General features: G+C 40.0%; 1 protein-coding gene across 3 annotated transcripts in view; it reads right to left on the bottom strand.

Moving 5' to 3' along the window:
* LOC5506633 (ATP-binding cassette sub-family C member 4) overlaps positions 1-15370 on the bottom strand; it is a 45806-nt gene that overhangs the window by 7155 nt on the left and 23281 nt on the right. For all 3 annotated transcript variants that reach the window (XR_007313824.1, XM_032375070.2, XM_032375072.2), the window contains exons 18-21: positions 13459-13703; positions 12771-12850; positions 12358-12508; positions 11254-11490 (exon numbers count right to left, since the gene is read on the bottom strand). Coding sequence is in view for 2 of the 3 variants with exons in the window: in XM_032375070.2 (XP_032230961.2) it covers positions 11254-11490; positions 12358-12508; positions 12771-12850; positions 13459-13703 (713 nt within the window). In the remaining variant the exon portion in view is untranslated. The remainder of the gene's footprint in view (positions 1-11253; positions 11491-12357; positions 12509-12770; positions 12851-13458; positions 13704-15370) is intronic.

Raw genomic sequence — 15370 nt, 5'->3', positions numbered from 1 at the left:
ACATTGACACCATACATTATAGCGGAGCCAGCGCGGCCGCAGGCCGCGCGCGGAGCTCCATAGGTATAGAAATGTGGTATAATGTTTATTTTATTTTTTTTTCAAATAGTTGTGGAAATTAGTCAGATTATAAATGTCTTGATGAAAAGATTGTTTTGAAAGAAAGTCACTCTTTTATGAAGCAGTTATGAACCAGGGACTACCTGAGGGCCAAGATGAATGCTAAAGATCACATTAACCCCTGACCTCCCCAGAACCATAAAGGAGGGGGCTCAAATGACTAGGGCATTACTATGTGTTTCAGCAGTACACACTCAATAGGTACACACTCAACTAAAAACAAACTTTTGCTTTTTAAATAATAAATCTGTAACGAAAACAGTTTTCCATCAACCTAAAGAGAATGGGAAAGGGGATATTTGAGGAAAGTACTGAATATAATTATCACATTATTGTTATTATATTTTCAAACATTTAAAGAAAGGTCATATTTCTTCCTTTTCCTTCTCCCTGTTGACTATTTTTTATGCAATTGATGCTCTTTGTTATTTCCCCTCTACACCAAAAATAAATTAATGAACAGATTTGATTTTTAAATTAGAAATTTTCATTTAGTATTTTCACTTTTATCTTCTTTTTAGGATTTCCTTTCCAAGTCTCTTTTCCATTACATTTATTTTAAAGGTTTAGATTTATTTCATTGGAATGGTTGGATCCAGGGTTTCTAAAAACACAAAAATATAATGCATTACTGGATGTATATTTGTAGATATTAATTCCCATGAGGATGGAAAATCGCCACATAAAATGGTACATTAAAACTTCAGTTTTGCATCTTATCTAAAATTGTGTCTGACACTATAATCTATCTTTGAAATCCTGTTTCATCCATTACTTGTTCTTCGCAAGGACAAAGCTTGTCAGAATGTAGCTTTACAAATGTACATTAATGGAACTTTTATTAAGGGGAAGGGTTTTTTAGGGCAAGATACTTAAACTTTATAACACTAGCAACAACCTTGTTCTTTTTCAATAATAGAATTATGTTCACATAGCTTGGATAGCATAGACATGGCCTCTTTAGAGGCCTGTGGTGGTGAAAGGGTTAAGATAATGGGAAAGGGGAAATGTCAAGAAATGCTAATTCAAATTATTTTCATAACTGTTATATTTTTTTCAACAAACCTTTCAAGTTGAGTCAATTCCCCTTATATCTCCTCTCCTGTCGACTATTTTTTAGTCAATTGATATTCTTTGCTTCCTCTCTTCCCCAAACATAGATCAATGAAAGGGTTTGGTTTGAAATTAGAAGTTAGCATTTTAGCACTGTCAGTGATGCCTTAGATGTTTTTTTTAGGATTTGCTTCCAAAATCTATTTGTTTTTTCTTCATTGCATTCTTTTTGGAGTAGGCCACCAACAACAAGGCCACTATATGGTAAAGGGTGGGTGCACCAATATGTAATGCATGAAAGGAGATATATTTTTGGATTTTAATTTCCAGACATTTTTCTGAATTTTCGGTCCAATAAAGGAAAGAATCGCCAATAAATCAATACATAAAAATTACAGTATGGCATCTAAATAGTCTAAATATATAATTCAAATCTTTGGAATGCTGTTACATCCATGACATATTCTGCACAAGGGCAAAGCTTGTCGGAGTATTGTTTTGATTTAAAAAAAATATTCATAATGGAACTTCTATGATGGGACATAAGAATTTACCATTAGACTCTTGACAACTTTGACAGCCATATTCACACCAGGAATTGTGTTTGTTAACTTTGATGTACTGCATAGATTAAATTATTGAATAAGGCCTGGATCCATTTGGTTGGTACAATAAATAAATAAATCTCAGTAAAGAGCAGGATCCTAGATCCCCCAAAAATACCTCAATCAGTCAACAAATAAGGTGTTCAATACTGGCTCCGCTTTTAGGCAGTGCCTAAATCTATATATTAGTACAATATATCAGAAGATTACACTATGTATTGTATTAGATTTGCCAGGTGAATGTATAAGCGTTTTTTAGCAGAAATTGCTTTTTGTGCTAATAGTCTTGGAAATGTACACTTGTCTGGGTGGTCCATACAAGACACTGACCTACCTGTAGAGAACCATGTGTGCGGAAACATACAATAGAAAAACTAGTTTATTTGTTACTCAGGTTGTGTCAGTTTTCACTGAGCTGCATAATTCAAATGCATTATATAAATCCTGCCATAGCATCATTCTTCTAAGCTGGCAGCTTGCAGCTTGTCTCTTTTGTAAGTAAGATTCACATGAAAAATTATGGAGAACAGCATTTAATGCAAAACCCTGAAGGGGGGTTAGAGGACTTTAAAGGTAGATAAGAATGATCCTCCAATCTTTTAAATGAAATTCTACCATCTGCTATATTACTTCAAGGCTGTTTAGAGATTCCTTTCAATGCTGCTATTACTTAATTAAAAAAAAAATTAAAAAAGCAAATATATTTTCTTTGCTTGAACAACAACAACAACAAAAAACTTGTGGAAGATTAACAAGAAAGACGTATGTTTGCGGACTAACCCCAAGAATTTCCTATCATTTTTTATGGGCTAAACCTAGCTGAATTAGTGGGAAGGTATACTTAATAAAGCATCCCTTCGTCATCCCTTTATCTTATGGGCCGTCTACAAGGACAATTTTTAATTGACAAGTTTCCCGTGCGATGAGCCTTCAGACCTGCGGCAATACAAAAATGTAACAAAGCTTGCCATCACAAAATGGTGCCTCTGGTAAAAGATACAGACTGTGGCAGCAATATCAGCTTTTTTAATAATCCACAAGCATGAGAGAAGGGGGCCTAGGAAGTACTCTCATAGGCCTGGAAAAACTTGTCAAGTAAAACTTGTTGAGCGTCTACACGATGAACTTTGTACACTTGGCAAGTAAAAGCAAACACGCCAGCTTTTGAAAAGGAAACTTGTCAAGTAAAAGCTTGTCAAAGTTCACTATCTACACGAGGAAATTTTTCTTGTCTTTACTTGTCAAGTAAAAATTGCCCGTGTAGACGGCCCTTTACTCATGTTATAAGTAATTATAGAAGAGTAAGTTTTTTTTCGCTAAAAATGTCAATACAATAAGGAATGTCCATAGCTCCGGAACAATAAGGAATTTCCATAGCATAAAAAGCTACTATCACGAGTCTTTCTTACCTTCTTCTTTCAATTCTACGTTTGTTCTTCCATCTATCGTTTGTACATCTTTATATTATAAAAGTGTTTAGAGTGTCGTTCTATCTTGGTTTCTTACCAAGGCAAAAATAATGTTAACATTTGCAAAACCACCGTGTTGGCCGGGGGTTGCGAGAGCAAATCGCGCGAAAAATTACACGCAGGGTTCCCGTGAGTGCAAACACAAAAACACAAAAAGTCAAATTATTGTAGGTTTTAACCGTAACTGTCAGGGTTATATAAAAAAAATTAGCAATCCCGGATAGTGCAAAAGTGCATTCATTTCTAATTTTTCTACTGGGGAGACGATGCAAAATTATCGCAAAGTGTGCGGGCTGGCGGGCGGGCAGGCGAGTACCACAGGGTACCCGCACGGTGACCAACAAAACTGAGCCTCAGTTCCAACGTCGTATTCTCCATGAGCCGTATTCAATGCAAATGCATGCAAACGAATAGAGTCGATTGTTTCATCTTCATTTACACGCATTTTCATTTAATAAGGCTCATGGATAATACGACGTTTGAACTTAGCCTGAGTCGCATATTTATATACCATTTTTCTATACCTATGGAGCTCCGCGCTGGCTCCGCTACGATCTGGAACGATCGAGGCACGACACCCGTTTGAAAAACGAATCATCACGAATAAGGCGCGAGACGTTAAAATCAAACGAAACGACAAAATCAAGAAACGTTCGGGTAAGATCGAGGCACGACAACTTCCGATTAAGAAACGAGACGTCACGAATGAGGCACAAGACGTCAAAATCAAGATACGATCGAGTACGATCGAGACACAACACGTAACAATTGGGGAACGAAACAGTGCAAGTGAAGCACGAAACGTATCGGCCGATGTACAATTTAGGTACGATTGAAGCCCGATCACAATGAGTGAGAAATCTTCCCTTTATTAAACTTTACAGGCGCATACACATTTATTCCATTCTAATATACTATTAAATGGTTAGTGTTCAACATGATTATCAAAATCACAATTTAAAAAGAAATGCCTTGCTTTCCTATAATTATTATTATTTTTGTTATTATTGCTGTTGTTGTTGTTGTTGCTGTTGTTGTTGCTGTTGTTGTTGTCATTGTTATTGTTGTTGTTATTGTTATTGTTAATGGAGGCGTTTTATTGGAAATACAATATTTACAAGTTGCAAAATCCACAGGCGCTGGCTTTTTTTCAGGATGTGGTCAAATGAACAAGCTTCAAAATCAAAGGGGCTTTCGTCCTTTAAGCAAGCATTAGGGCCCCAAAAGGAGTCGCTAAGAAAATCACTCATAAAATATATATTATTAAGCAATTTTAAGTCGCCTTTTGAAAATAATTCTACATTATATGATTAACCCTACCTGACCGATATGGTTAACCTTTGGAAAAGAACTTTAGAAAAGTGGATATTTCCTGGTATTCAAAGCTCATTTTCAATAGAGCCTTATAGACCCCCTCGAGTGCATTTAAGAAGGTGGCTATTTCCTGGTATTCAAAGCTCATTTTCAATAGAGTCTTATAGACCACCTCATTCCTATTTCCTTATATTCAAAGCTCATGTTTATTAGAGCCTAGACCGGTTCCTTAATGCCTGTTCTTGATATATTTCATTATTTTAGACCATCAAGAGTCTACACCGGTTCCTTAATGCCTGGTCTTGATGGAATTTATTATATTAGACCATCTAGAGTCTAGACCGGTTCCTTAATGCCTGGTCTTGATGGAATTTATTATATTAGACCATCTAGAGCCTAGACCGGTTCCTTAATGCCTGTTCTTGATATATTTCATTATTTTAGACCATCAAGAGTCTACACCGGTTCCTTAATGCCTGGTCTTGATGGAATTTATTATATTAGACCATCTAGAGTCTAGACCGGTTCCTTAATGCCTGGTCTTGATGGAATTTATTATATTAGACCATCTAGAGCCTAGACCGGTTCCTTAATGCCTGTTCTTGATATATTTCATTATTTTAGACCATCAAGAGTCTACACCGGTTCCTTAATGCCTGGTCTTGATGGAATTTATTATATTAGACCATCTAGAGTCTAGACCGGTTCCTTAATGCCTGGTCTTGATGGAATTTATTATATTAGACCATCTAGAGCCTAGACCGGTTCCTTAATGCCTGTTCTTGATATATTTCATTATTTTAGACCATCAAGAGTCTACACCGGTTCCTTAATGCCTGGTCTTGATGGAATTTATTATATTAGACCATCTAGAGTCTAGACCGGTTCCTTAATGCCTGGTTCTTGATGGAATTTATTATATTAGACCATCTAGAGCCTAGACCGGTTCCTTAATGGCTGTTCTTGATATATTTCATCATTTTAGACCATCAAGAGTCTACACCGGTTCCTTAATGCCTGGTCTTGATGGAATTTATTATATTAGACCATCTAGAGTCTAGACCGGTTCCTAAATGCCTGGTCTTGATGGAATTTATTATATTAGACCATCTAGAGTCTAGACCGGTTCCTTAATGCCTGGTCTTGATGGAATTTATTATATTAGACCATCAAGAGTCTAGACCGGTTCCTTAATGCCTAGTCTTGATGGAATTTATTATGTTAGACCATCTAGAGTCTAGACCGGTTCCTTAATGCCTGGTCTTGGTGGAATTTATTATATTAGACCATCTAGAGTCTAGACCGGTTCCTTAATGCCTGGTCTTGATGGAATTTATTATATTAGACCATCTAGAGTCTAGACCGGTTCCTTAATGCCTGGTCTTGATGGAATTTATTATATTAGACCATCTAGAGTCTAGACCGGTTCCTTAATGCCTGGTCTTGATAGAATTTATTATATTAGACCATCTAGAGTCTAGACCGGTTCCTTAATGCCTGGTCTTGATAGAGTTCATTATATTAGACCATCTAGAGCGCGCTTTAACCGATAGCACAAGATCCGCCCTTGCCTGGCTAAGTGACCGCCCATCTTTTGTTACAAGCCTTCGCACAATGCATTGCGCCTTCTGCCAAAGAACCTTCTACTCAACTGTGGCCGCGTTGTGAACTGGGTCTCGCTGGCGCCGTCGGCATTCTGCAAAATCGAGGTCAAGAACTCGATAGAGTCTTCTCCCATTTCCTCCATGGAAAACATGGGCAATTGGCGAACGTGCTCTTCGAAGTACTCCTCACTGGATTCTTCAAGATCATAGTCCTGACTATCAAAGCTTGACTCATTATCGTCACGCATGTTAGTCAGGCTGTGGTTTGGGCGATGTAGGAAACCCAAGTCGCGCTCTGCTGTGTCGTAGACAAGCAATGGAGACGAGCCGTAGAATACATCATCGCTTAAATCGGAGGCGAAACTCGTGCTTTCATCAGCGGTATATCCAACTGAAGGTATAGGCGAGAGATGAACTCGATCGTAACGATCTTCAATACCTTCGCCATATTTGGGGCCATCATTCTCTTCACTTTGGGCTGGGAAGAAGTTCACCTCAATGCTGAAAGAGAATTTCTTTTTTCCTGTGACTTTTTCTTCGGGGAGCGACACGTTGATACTGTTTCTGTTGCTTTGGTCTTCTGATACACTGACTATGGGTTGCGAAACGGATCTTCGTACCAAGTGACTGGATGACGCAACGGAGGCATTCCCTCGATTGTTTTGCGCTGATGGTCCGGCATAGATGTTCATTTTGATGACTGGTGTATCCGGCATCGACATACGGCAGATTTCCTGTGAAGAGCCCAGGGTAGACATCGCAACGCAGAATGGCAGGGAATGTCTCTGTTCTTGTCGTGAAGAATCGGGGATCTCGCTGATTTGAGATGCACTCGGAGTAGAGAAAGGGTTTGAAATTAGCACTGACCTTCTTCTCGGTTCGGCGCCGTGCTTAATAGTATTGAAAGACTTCTGGTTCGAGGAATATTCTGCACTCTAAAAAACTTTCTGGCTCGTCCCCGGATATTTCTATTGCGGTTGGGTCAGAGAGGGTCAGAGATGTCATCATTTCCGGGTGTTTTGATTTCATCGGGTAAGTGCCTGGGACCGACCTTTGTCTTGGCTCAGCATCGTACATCGTAGAGATTTCTGTTTTCAGAGGCATGGAGCTTCTTTTTGGTTCTACAACGCCATGCTCGGGTGTGCTGAAAGATTGCTGATTTTGACTGAATCCTGTATTTTGGGAATACTTTCTCGCTCTGGCACGAATCTCTTCTTGGAAAATCTTGGAAACGGGGTTGTCATCTTCGCGTTGTGATGTGCTTGATATGGAGAAAGCGGGTGGTTTTAACATGGACTCGCCATTAGTGACATCTGTGCTTTGAGAATGTTTTCCCACTCGCCCTTTGATCTCACCTTGGACAATCGTCCCCAGAACAACCCTTTCCCGTTGTACTTCTCTGCCGTTCTGAATGAGGCATTGTGAAGGTAGCCCACCGGGAAGGGTTGTCACAAGGCCGCTCTTTCTTCTTCCTTGACGCTTTCGCGTGGTCGTAGATTGTGTTGAAGGAGACTGGGCGACTGATTCTTTTCTGTGAATCGCGGTCTCTCGTACTTTGATAGAGGCAAACGATGACAACAACGACGATGAACGCGCTCTCTGCTCTTTACTGGGTGTCAAATCTTCATCGAACGAGGAATGCGAAGTTGCTAACAGACATAGCTGAGGCAAGGAGTTCATTCGCTGTAGCTTTCCGTTTCTACAGCCTGTCTCTGTCAATCTAAACAGCGAATAAAATGGCGAGTGAAGAGACTTTCCGTCGGATCCGGCGGTCTCAAGGTGGCCAATATCACTTGTATGGTGGGTAAGGAAACCGGAGGGAACTGAAAAATAGTCGGGGAATGAAAAACCGGTGGAGCGGTCTTGATATCTGTTATCAAGGTCCAATCCACTTCGATCTGGGAATATGTTAGCGAAGCTCATCGCTTGGAATGGTGGCCCGAAGATCGCTTTCTCGACTCGCCAATATTGTCACTGTATCGACGAGGCCTTTCTTTTTCTTCCATGTTGTCGCTGATTTGAAAAACATCCTCCTGTTTGTACGAAAATGTGCTTCTTTGTCGAACAGTTGGTGGCGATGCAAGATCGCAGTTACTCCGTTTAGCGTCACTTGACTTTTTGAAACAGCAAACCTCAGACGATGACATTATAACGAGTAGTGGCGCTTTCACTCTTTTTACTTCAATTCCTTCGACAGGATACCGACGCTGACGTCATTGTAGTTGTTTACAATTTTCGTTATGTCAATCAAAAATCAATTTTTTGCTTGATTTTTTTAGTTTCATAATATTATCAAGAATGATTATTATGAATGATATTTTCAATTATGTTTAAGGCTCTCGTTTTCCAATACTTATAAGCTGGATATTCCTGGATATTTATTGTAAAATATATATTGATAAAAACATCAAACCTTAGTAACAAAATTACGTCCTAGTTGCTAAGATACCATGATTATAGCGGAGCCCCACGCGCGCGCCGAGTGAGCGGAGCTCCATACCTAAGAAAAAGTGTTCGGCAGGTGTCATGTAGGTGTCAAGGGGGATGCAACAATACGGTCACGTGTTGCGTTACGTCATCGATGACAAAGCAAAAAAACGTGATAAAAAACAAAAGCATTTATATATCTTGAAAGAAAAATTGTTTTACAACCAAACTTAGCAGGTGTCATGTTTGTGTCAAGGGGGGTATAAAAATATGGTCACGTGATTTGTGACGTCATCGATGACGTCACTAAAAGCAAAACTATTCCGATTTCATTAAGAACAAAAATATTCATATCTCATGGACGAATTATCATATAACAACCAATCTTGGTATGTGTCATGAAGGTGTCAAGTGGGGTGCACCAATATAGTCACGTGATTGTGACGTCATCAATGATGCACTAGAAGCAACAATATGCGGACGTCATCAAAATAAAAAAGCCTATATTTCATTAAAGAAACATCGTATGACAACAACTCAGTAGGTGTCATGTATGTTTCAAGTGGGGTGCTATGAGATGGTCACGTGACGTCATTGATGACATCCCGAAACACGCCGAAACATCGTATGACAGCTAAACTTGTTATGTGTGTGTTATGATCTGTGAAATCGTTGAATTTTTTAAAAACAGAAATATAATAATAATAATATTTAAAACTTTTAAACTATTAAGCGAAAATAAGCAAAGATATTGTCGTTTGGAGCTCCGCTTTTAGGCAATGCCTAAATCTATATATTATTGTAATGGCATCCTAATCGATGGCACAGTGCAGGTAAATAGCAATGGATAGCTATACTATTATAAAAATACGAGTAACGATTAGCCATTTAGGCCGTATAAAAATGAATTTCCGATACTCTTTGCCGTCTGCCGGCTCAGCTATGATTATTAGAAATTCAAATATTAAGCATAGTCAACAAGTCAAGTTGCTAAAATAATGGAAAGTTTCACCTTGTCCCGGATTACGCCCTCATTAACTAGTAAACTTGACCCCAAACAGTTCGCCCTTGCAGGTAGATCAACTTCTCAAGCGTTAGTCTATTTATTACATCTCGCATTAGAAGCGCTGGATAATGGCAACTGTTCGCTAAGATTCTTTTTTGCAGACTTCAAAAAGGGCTTTGATATTATTGATCATCGTATCTTGCTAAGTAAGCTTTCTAGCTATGGGTTACACCCCTCCTTAGTCAGGTGGGTTGCCGCTTTTCTTCAAGGCAGGTCACAGAGTGTCCAAATTGCTAACTCGTCATCAGCTTGTAAATCCCCAAATGGTGGAATTCCTCAGGGAACCAAATTGAGCCCCATTTTATTTGCAGTTATGGTAGATGATCTAGTGCGCGCCTGGGGTCCTAGGGTGAAATACGTTGATGACTTATCTATTCTAGAAATAATTCCTCGCAACGCTCCATCTGTCATGAGACATATGGTAAATAATGTCAACAATTTCGCACAAAATAATAACATGCTGTTAAATCCTAGTAAGTGCAAGGAGATGCGGGTTGATTTTTTACAGTACAATAGTTCTCAGTGCCAACCAATAGCGGTCGGCGGTTCCGTTATTGAGTCAGTCACCAGTTTCAAGCTTCTCGGTGTGTATATCTCTTCGGACCTTAGTTGGTCATCGCACTGTAACTATGTGATCAAAAAGTCAAACCGTCGTCTCTATGCACTCAGAAAACTAAAATCATGTGGTGTCTCAGAAAGGGAATTAGTGTCTGTGTACTGTTCTCTTATAAGGTCCATCTTAGAGTATGCCTGCGTTGTCTTTTCCAACCTTCCGCAATACCTATGTGCTGCCTTAGAAAGAATTCAAAAAAGATCTCTAGGAATAATTTTCGGTAGTGGCCTTAGCTACGAGGACGCCCTCGAACGCGCATGCTTGTCTTCTTTAGAGGCGCGGCGTCACAATGTGTGCAGAAAATTCATAAGCAATATCAAACAGGGGAGCGTCTTATACCCCCTAGTGTCAAGCAGACTTATATCCTCCAACTCGCCATACTCCCTAAGATCTAAGCGCTCACATAGTGTGGTTCCGGGTCGCACGGACCGTTTTTCCAAATTCGTCTCAGCGCAATATGCTGGGGATTTAATGTTATTATGAATTATGTATGGTGTAATGTATTTTGTAGTTAGCTGACCCCACCGGTAATTCAGTTGTAAAAGAACTGCAAACGGTTGAAATAAACGAGCATTATTATTATTATTATAAAAGTTTTCTTTAAAGTAACCTACGTTATTGTTTTTGTCGTTTTTGTTGGTAAAAACAAACAAAACAAACGTAAAATAAAATTACTTTTACTGTTTGTAATGTTATTTGTAGTATGGATTTTTTTGTTACTTCCGGTGCTTTGACGAAAAATCATTTGATTAAATAACAAATTGCCCGGAATAAGAAACCCTTCTGCCAGATTTTCAAGAAATCATTACAAGAAGCGAAAATATTGCTCGTATTTTGCCTTGTATAAAAGCCTTGGGAATTTTTTTCTTCAGATTTATTGAGTCAACATAACTAGTTACTTCAATGAATTTAGAAACATTACAATAAAAAAACAATACAGAGAAGGTTGTATTGTAACTATTGATAGGGTTAATACGCTTACCGTGGTTCCGAGAGAGGAAAAGCGGGGTGAAGGCTGCCATGGTAACGAACAATAAACAAAGCATTTCCAGCCGAATAGCTAACCAACGGGATGTGGCGATGAATAGGAACCAGGCCTCTGAGTGGTGATCCTGGCACGCGGCCAACTCCGCCGTGACCTGGGTCTGACTGGACAGGGACCGGATGGTAGCGAGACCTTCCAGGGTGGATGAAAAGTGATTGAAGATCGGAGTGCGGCCTAAGGGGGGTAGGGAAAGGCACGGCATTGCATTAATGAGCGAAAAGGTTCGCAGTACGAAAACTAGTCTACCAGGTATTTCCTAACAATACTTAGGATGTATCGGTTCGCGCATTTATTATTTTATTACACTTTCTTTTCGCGTCATTTTAATTTCGCGAATTTCGCGATTTAAAAAAAAAATAACGAAAATAAAGTGACGCGAAAATAAAGTGTCGCGACAATTGGGATGCCCGAAAATTAAATGAGTACACAAGAACCTTTGGTCGAAATATTAGCCGTTTAAATATGAATACGAAAACACCTTGTTACAGGTTCTTACAGTTTTATGATTAAAGCACATTTGAATTCCCTTCTTTTGTTTGGTCCTATTGTCCCAAAATCGCGAGATCGCAAGAATAAAGTGTCGCGTTAGAACGCCATTTTAAAATCGCGAAATGTTGACGTCGCGAAAATTTAGTGTAATAAGGCAGTTTGAATGTATTGTATTTATTAGATATTCTAGTTTGTATAGCCCTGCACAAGCTCTAGCCTCCCCAAAGTTATCAGAAAACAACAAAACCATCTAATCATCGCATCACGCGTTTAAACCAACCTCGTTTCAAAAGGCGGCATTTCACCGACAAAGTGACATGTTTCAAAAACAAGAACAACCAAAAGGCTATTATTTTCTTTATGATTACCCTTTTCTCAGAGGAAGCTGTAAAATAATATTTTGCCGAAAGGCGTACACTTAGTAAAAACGGCAACAACTGAACTAAACTTTTTCTTTTTTATCAGAGCTCGCGCTAGCGTATACGATTTTCAGTGCTGTCGATGGGATGTCAATAGGCTAGGCTACCTTACGATTTCTCTACGAGATCTTACCTATTGCCTCTAGACGCTTGACCTCTCTGCCGGTCTTCAGGTAATAGGATCGCAAGAAGAGAAAGGCGACAGCCAAAGGAAGTATTCCTATGATAACCCAAGGCATCGTGGCAACATTAACAACCACGACGGCAAAGCACAGGATTGCAAGCTGTAATACAAAAAAAACGTAAGATTAGTGACGAGACCCTTGGGATGGGGGGACTCCAATAAAAACAGACGGTGGTAAGGTCGTCGGCAAAATCAGTCTAAGAAATAGTATATTAGGTGTGGTCGAAGCAAATGTCTAGACCCAAGAGATAGGCATTCCTGAATTTTAGTCATTTTAGTCATCTGTTTTCTGACGACTTTTAAGTGTGCTGCCATAGTAGCGTAGTATTAAAGCAGAGTGTTGAGAAAGTTTTTCCACTTACGCTAATGAACTCGTAGAATGTTTCTGGAAGGAGATCATCCATAAAACCGATGTCTTTAGAAAATCTGTTGATTATTCGCCCTGAAGAGTAAGCACAACAAATACACTGTATTGCTGAGCCATCAAACAAGCGACTTTTATACCCCGAGTTCCGTGTTGTAACATGCCCACCCCCCTGGTATTTCAATGTCCGTTATTATTAGTTTTTTTTTTACATAGTTAATCAACTAATTTATTTAGTACTTATTTTATTTATTTATTTATCGATTTATTTATTTATTTATCTAGTTAATTTATATCCACAGTGATGGAAACTACTTTGTGGATTAAAAATGTAGATGTAGAAGTAGATACGGCCCTGCAGGCACACACACACAACAACAAAATACTTCAACAATTAAAAAAACCCTGAAGTAATGTAATAGATGGTTAAATCTCGCCAAAAAACTCGCCTATTGAAATGGATGCATTGTATGTCTAGGTGTTACGCTGGTAAAACATAAACTTGATTGGCCTTCTTTAGACAAAAACGTTTCTAGTCGGACGGGCAAACCAGAGGTATACTATTTTTAGTTTTAGCGCTACAGAATCACAAACAGGTTTCTTATCTAAGCCCGTGTGATAGGAAATATTTCTACCTTTTTTCGGTAATAACACAGTACTCTAAGTTTCCTATTACAGGCGTATACCTGCGGGGTTGGTGTCGAAAAAGTACATGGGTGCTCTTATCACAGCGCAAAACATCTTGTTGTGCAAAGCCTTGGAAGCAGCGACCTTGACGTAGAAGAAAAGAAACGATCGGATAAACGATAAAAGAAACGTGAGAAGCACTAGCCCGCCATACACAGCTATGTAGTAACGCCGGTCGTACGGAGACTGGGTGACGATCCCGCTGGTCTCGTTAAGCAGGTTTTGCTTGTAGTCAATGTCCGACCTGAGTACGAAAAGAAAGGCAAGTGGATGAGTGAGAACGTGCCGCTATTGGCATGACACAGCACAACAAGACACGACACGATACAGCACGACAAGACACGACACGATACAGCACGACAAGACACGACACGATACAACACGACAAGACACGACACGATACAACACGACAAGACACGACACGACACAGCACGACAAGACACGACACGATACAACACGACAAGACACGACACGATACAACACGACAAGACACGACACGACACAGCACGACAAGACACGACACGATACAACACGACAAGACACGACACGATACAACACGACAAGACACGACACGATACAACACGACAAGACACGACACGACACAACACGACAAGACACGACACGATACAACATGACAAGACACGACACGATACAACACGACAAGACACGACACGATACAACACGACAAGACACGACACGATACAGCACGACAAGACACGACACGATACAACACGACAAGACACGACACGATACAACACGACAAGACACGACACGATACAACACGACAAGACACGACACGATACAACACGACAAGACACGACACGACACAACAAGACAAGACACGACACGATACAGCACGACAAGACACGACACGATACAGCACGACAAGACACGACACGATACAGCACGACAAGACACGACACGATACAACACGACAAGACACGACACGATACAGCACGACAAGACACGACACGATACAGCACGAACGACACGACACAGCACAACAAGATACGACACGATACAGCACGACAAGACACGACACGACACAGCACAGCACAGCGAAGGAGAAAAAAGCACAGCACAACAATGCTCGACACGACATAGCACAGTAATACACGACACGACGCAGCAAAGCAATGAACGACAAGACACGACACGAGACAGCACGACAAGACACGACACGACACAGCACAGCACAGCGAAGGAGAAAAAAGCACAGCACAACAATGCTCGACACGACATAGCACAGTAATACACGACACGACGCAGCAAAGCAATGAACGACAAGACACGACACGAGACAGCACGACAAGACACGACACGACACAGCACGACATGACACAGCACAATAATGCACGACAAGACACGACACAGCACAGCATAGCTATGTACGGCACGACATACCACAGCACAGGTACACAGGAAGCTTACCTCTACGGATTGAATAAATTTTGAGTTGGTTCTTTAGCTTTGCGTTGTTGATGATTTTTTGTGCGTGTATGCATTTGTATTTCTTGTCTTCTTTTTCGGCGCCCGATGCTTTATTGCGCCCTCTTATTGGTTAGCGGTCTAACGGCCGTCCCGACTGCGCAATGGCTTCCGTGTCACGACATACCTAGTAAAAAGTGACAAGGGATGTAACTCTCGCTAAAGTTTTCAACGGCAATAGAACCGGCAAAATCTTTGAGAATGGCAATAGAATCGGCAAAATCCTTGAGAATGGCTTCGGCATTCGACATAAAAAATGGTAAATAACAGTTTTGATTCTTCGCATTTTCCTCATACGCAAGGATTCAGGGTAGGGCAAAGGAATAGGTTTAAAAATAGGAACAAAATATATTCCATAGAAAAATTCGAATAAAAGACAACTCGTAGAAACAAAGAGAAGTGTAAGACTGACATAATTTTCTT

This window comes from Nematostella vectensis, chromosome 9 (assembly GCF_932526225.1).
Source record: "Nematostella vectensis chromosome 9, jaNemVect1.1, whole genome shotgun sequence".
Classification (NCBI taxonomy): Eukaryota; Metazoa; Cnidaria; class Anthozoa; order Actiniaria; family Edwardsiidae; genus Nematostella; species Nematostella vectensis.
The sequence above is the reverse complement of the archived record's forward strand: the minus strand, read 5'-3'. Positions and strand labels throughout refer to the sequence as shown.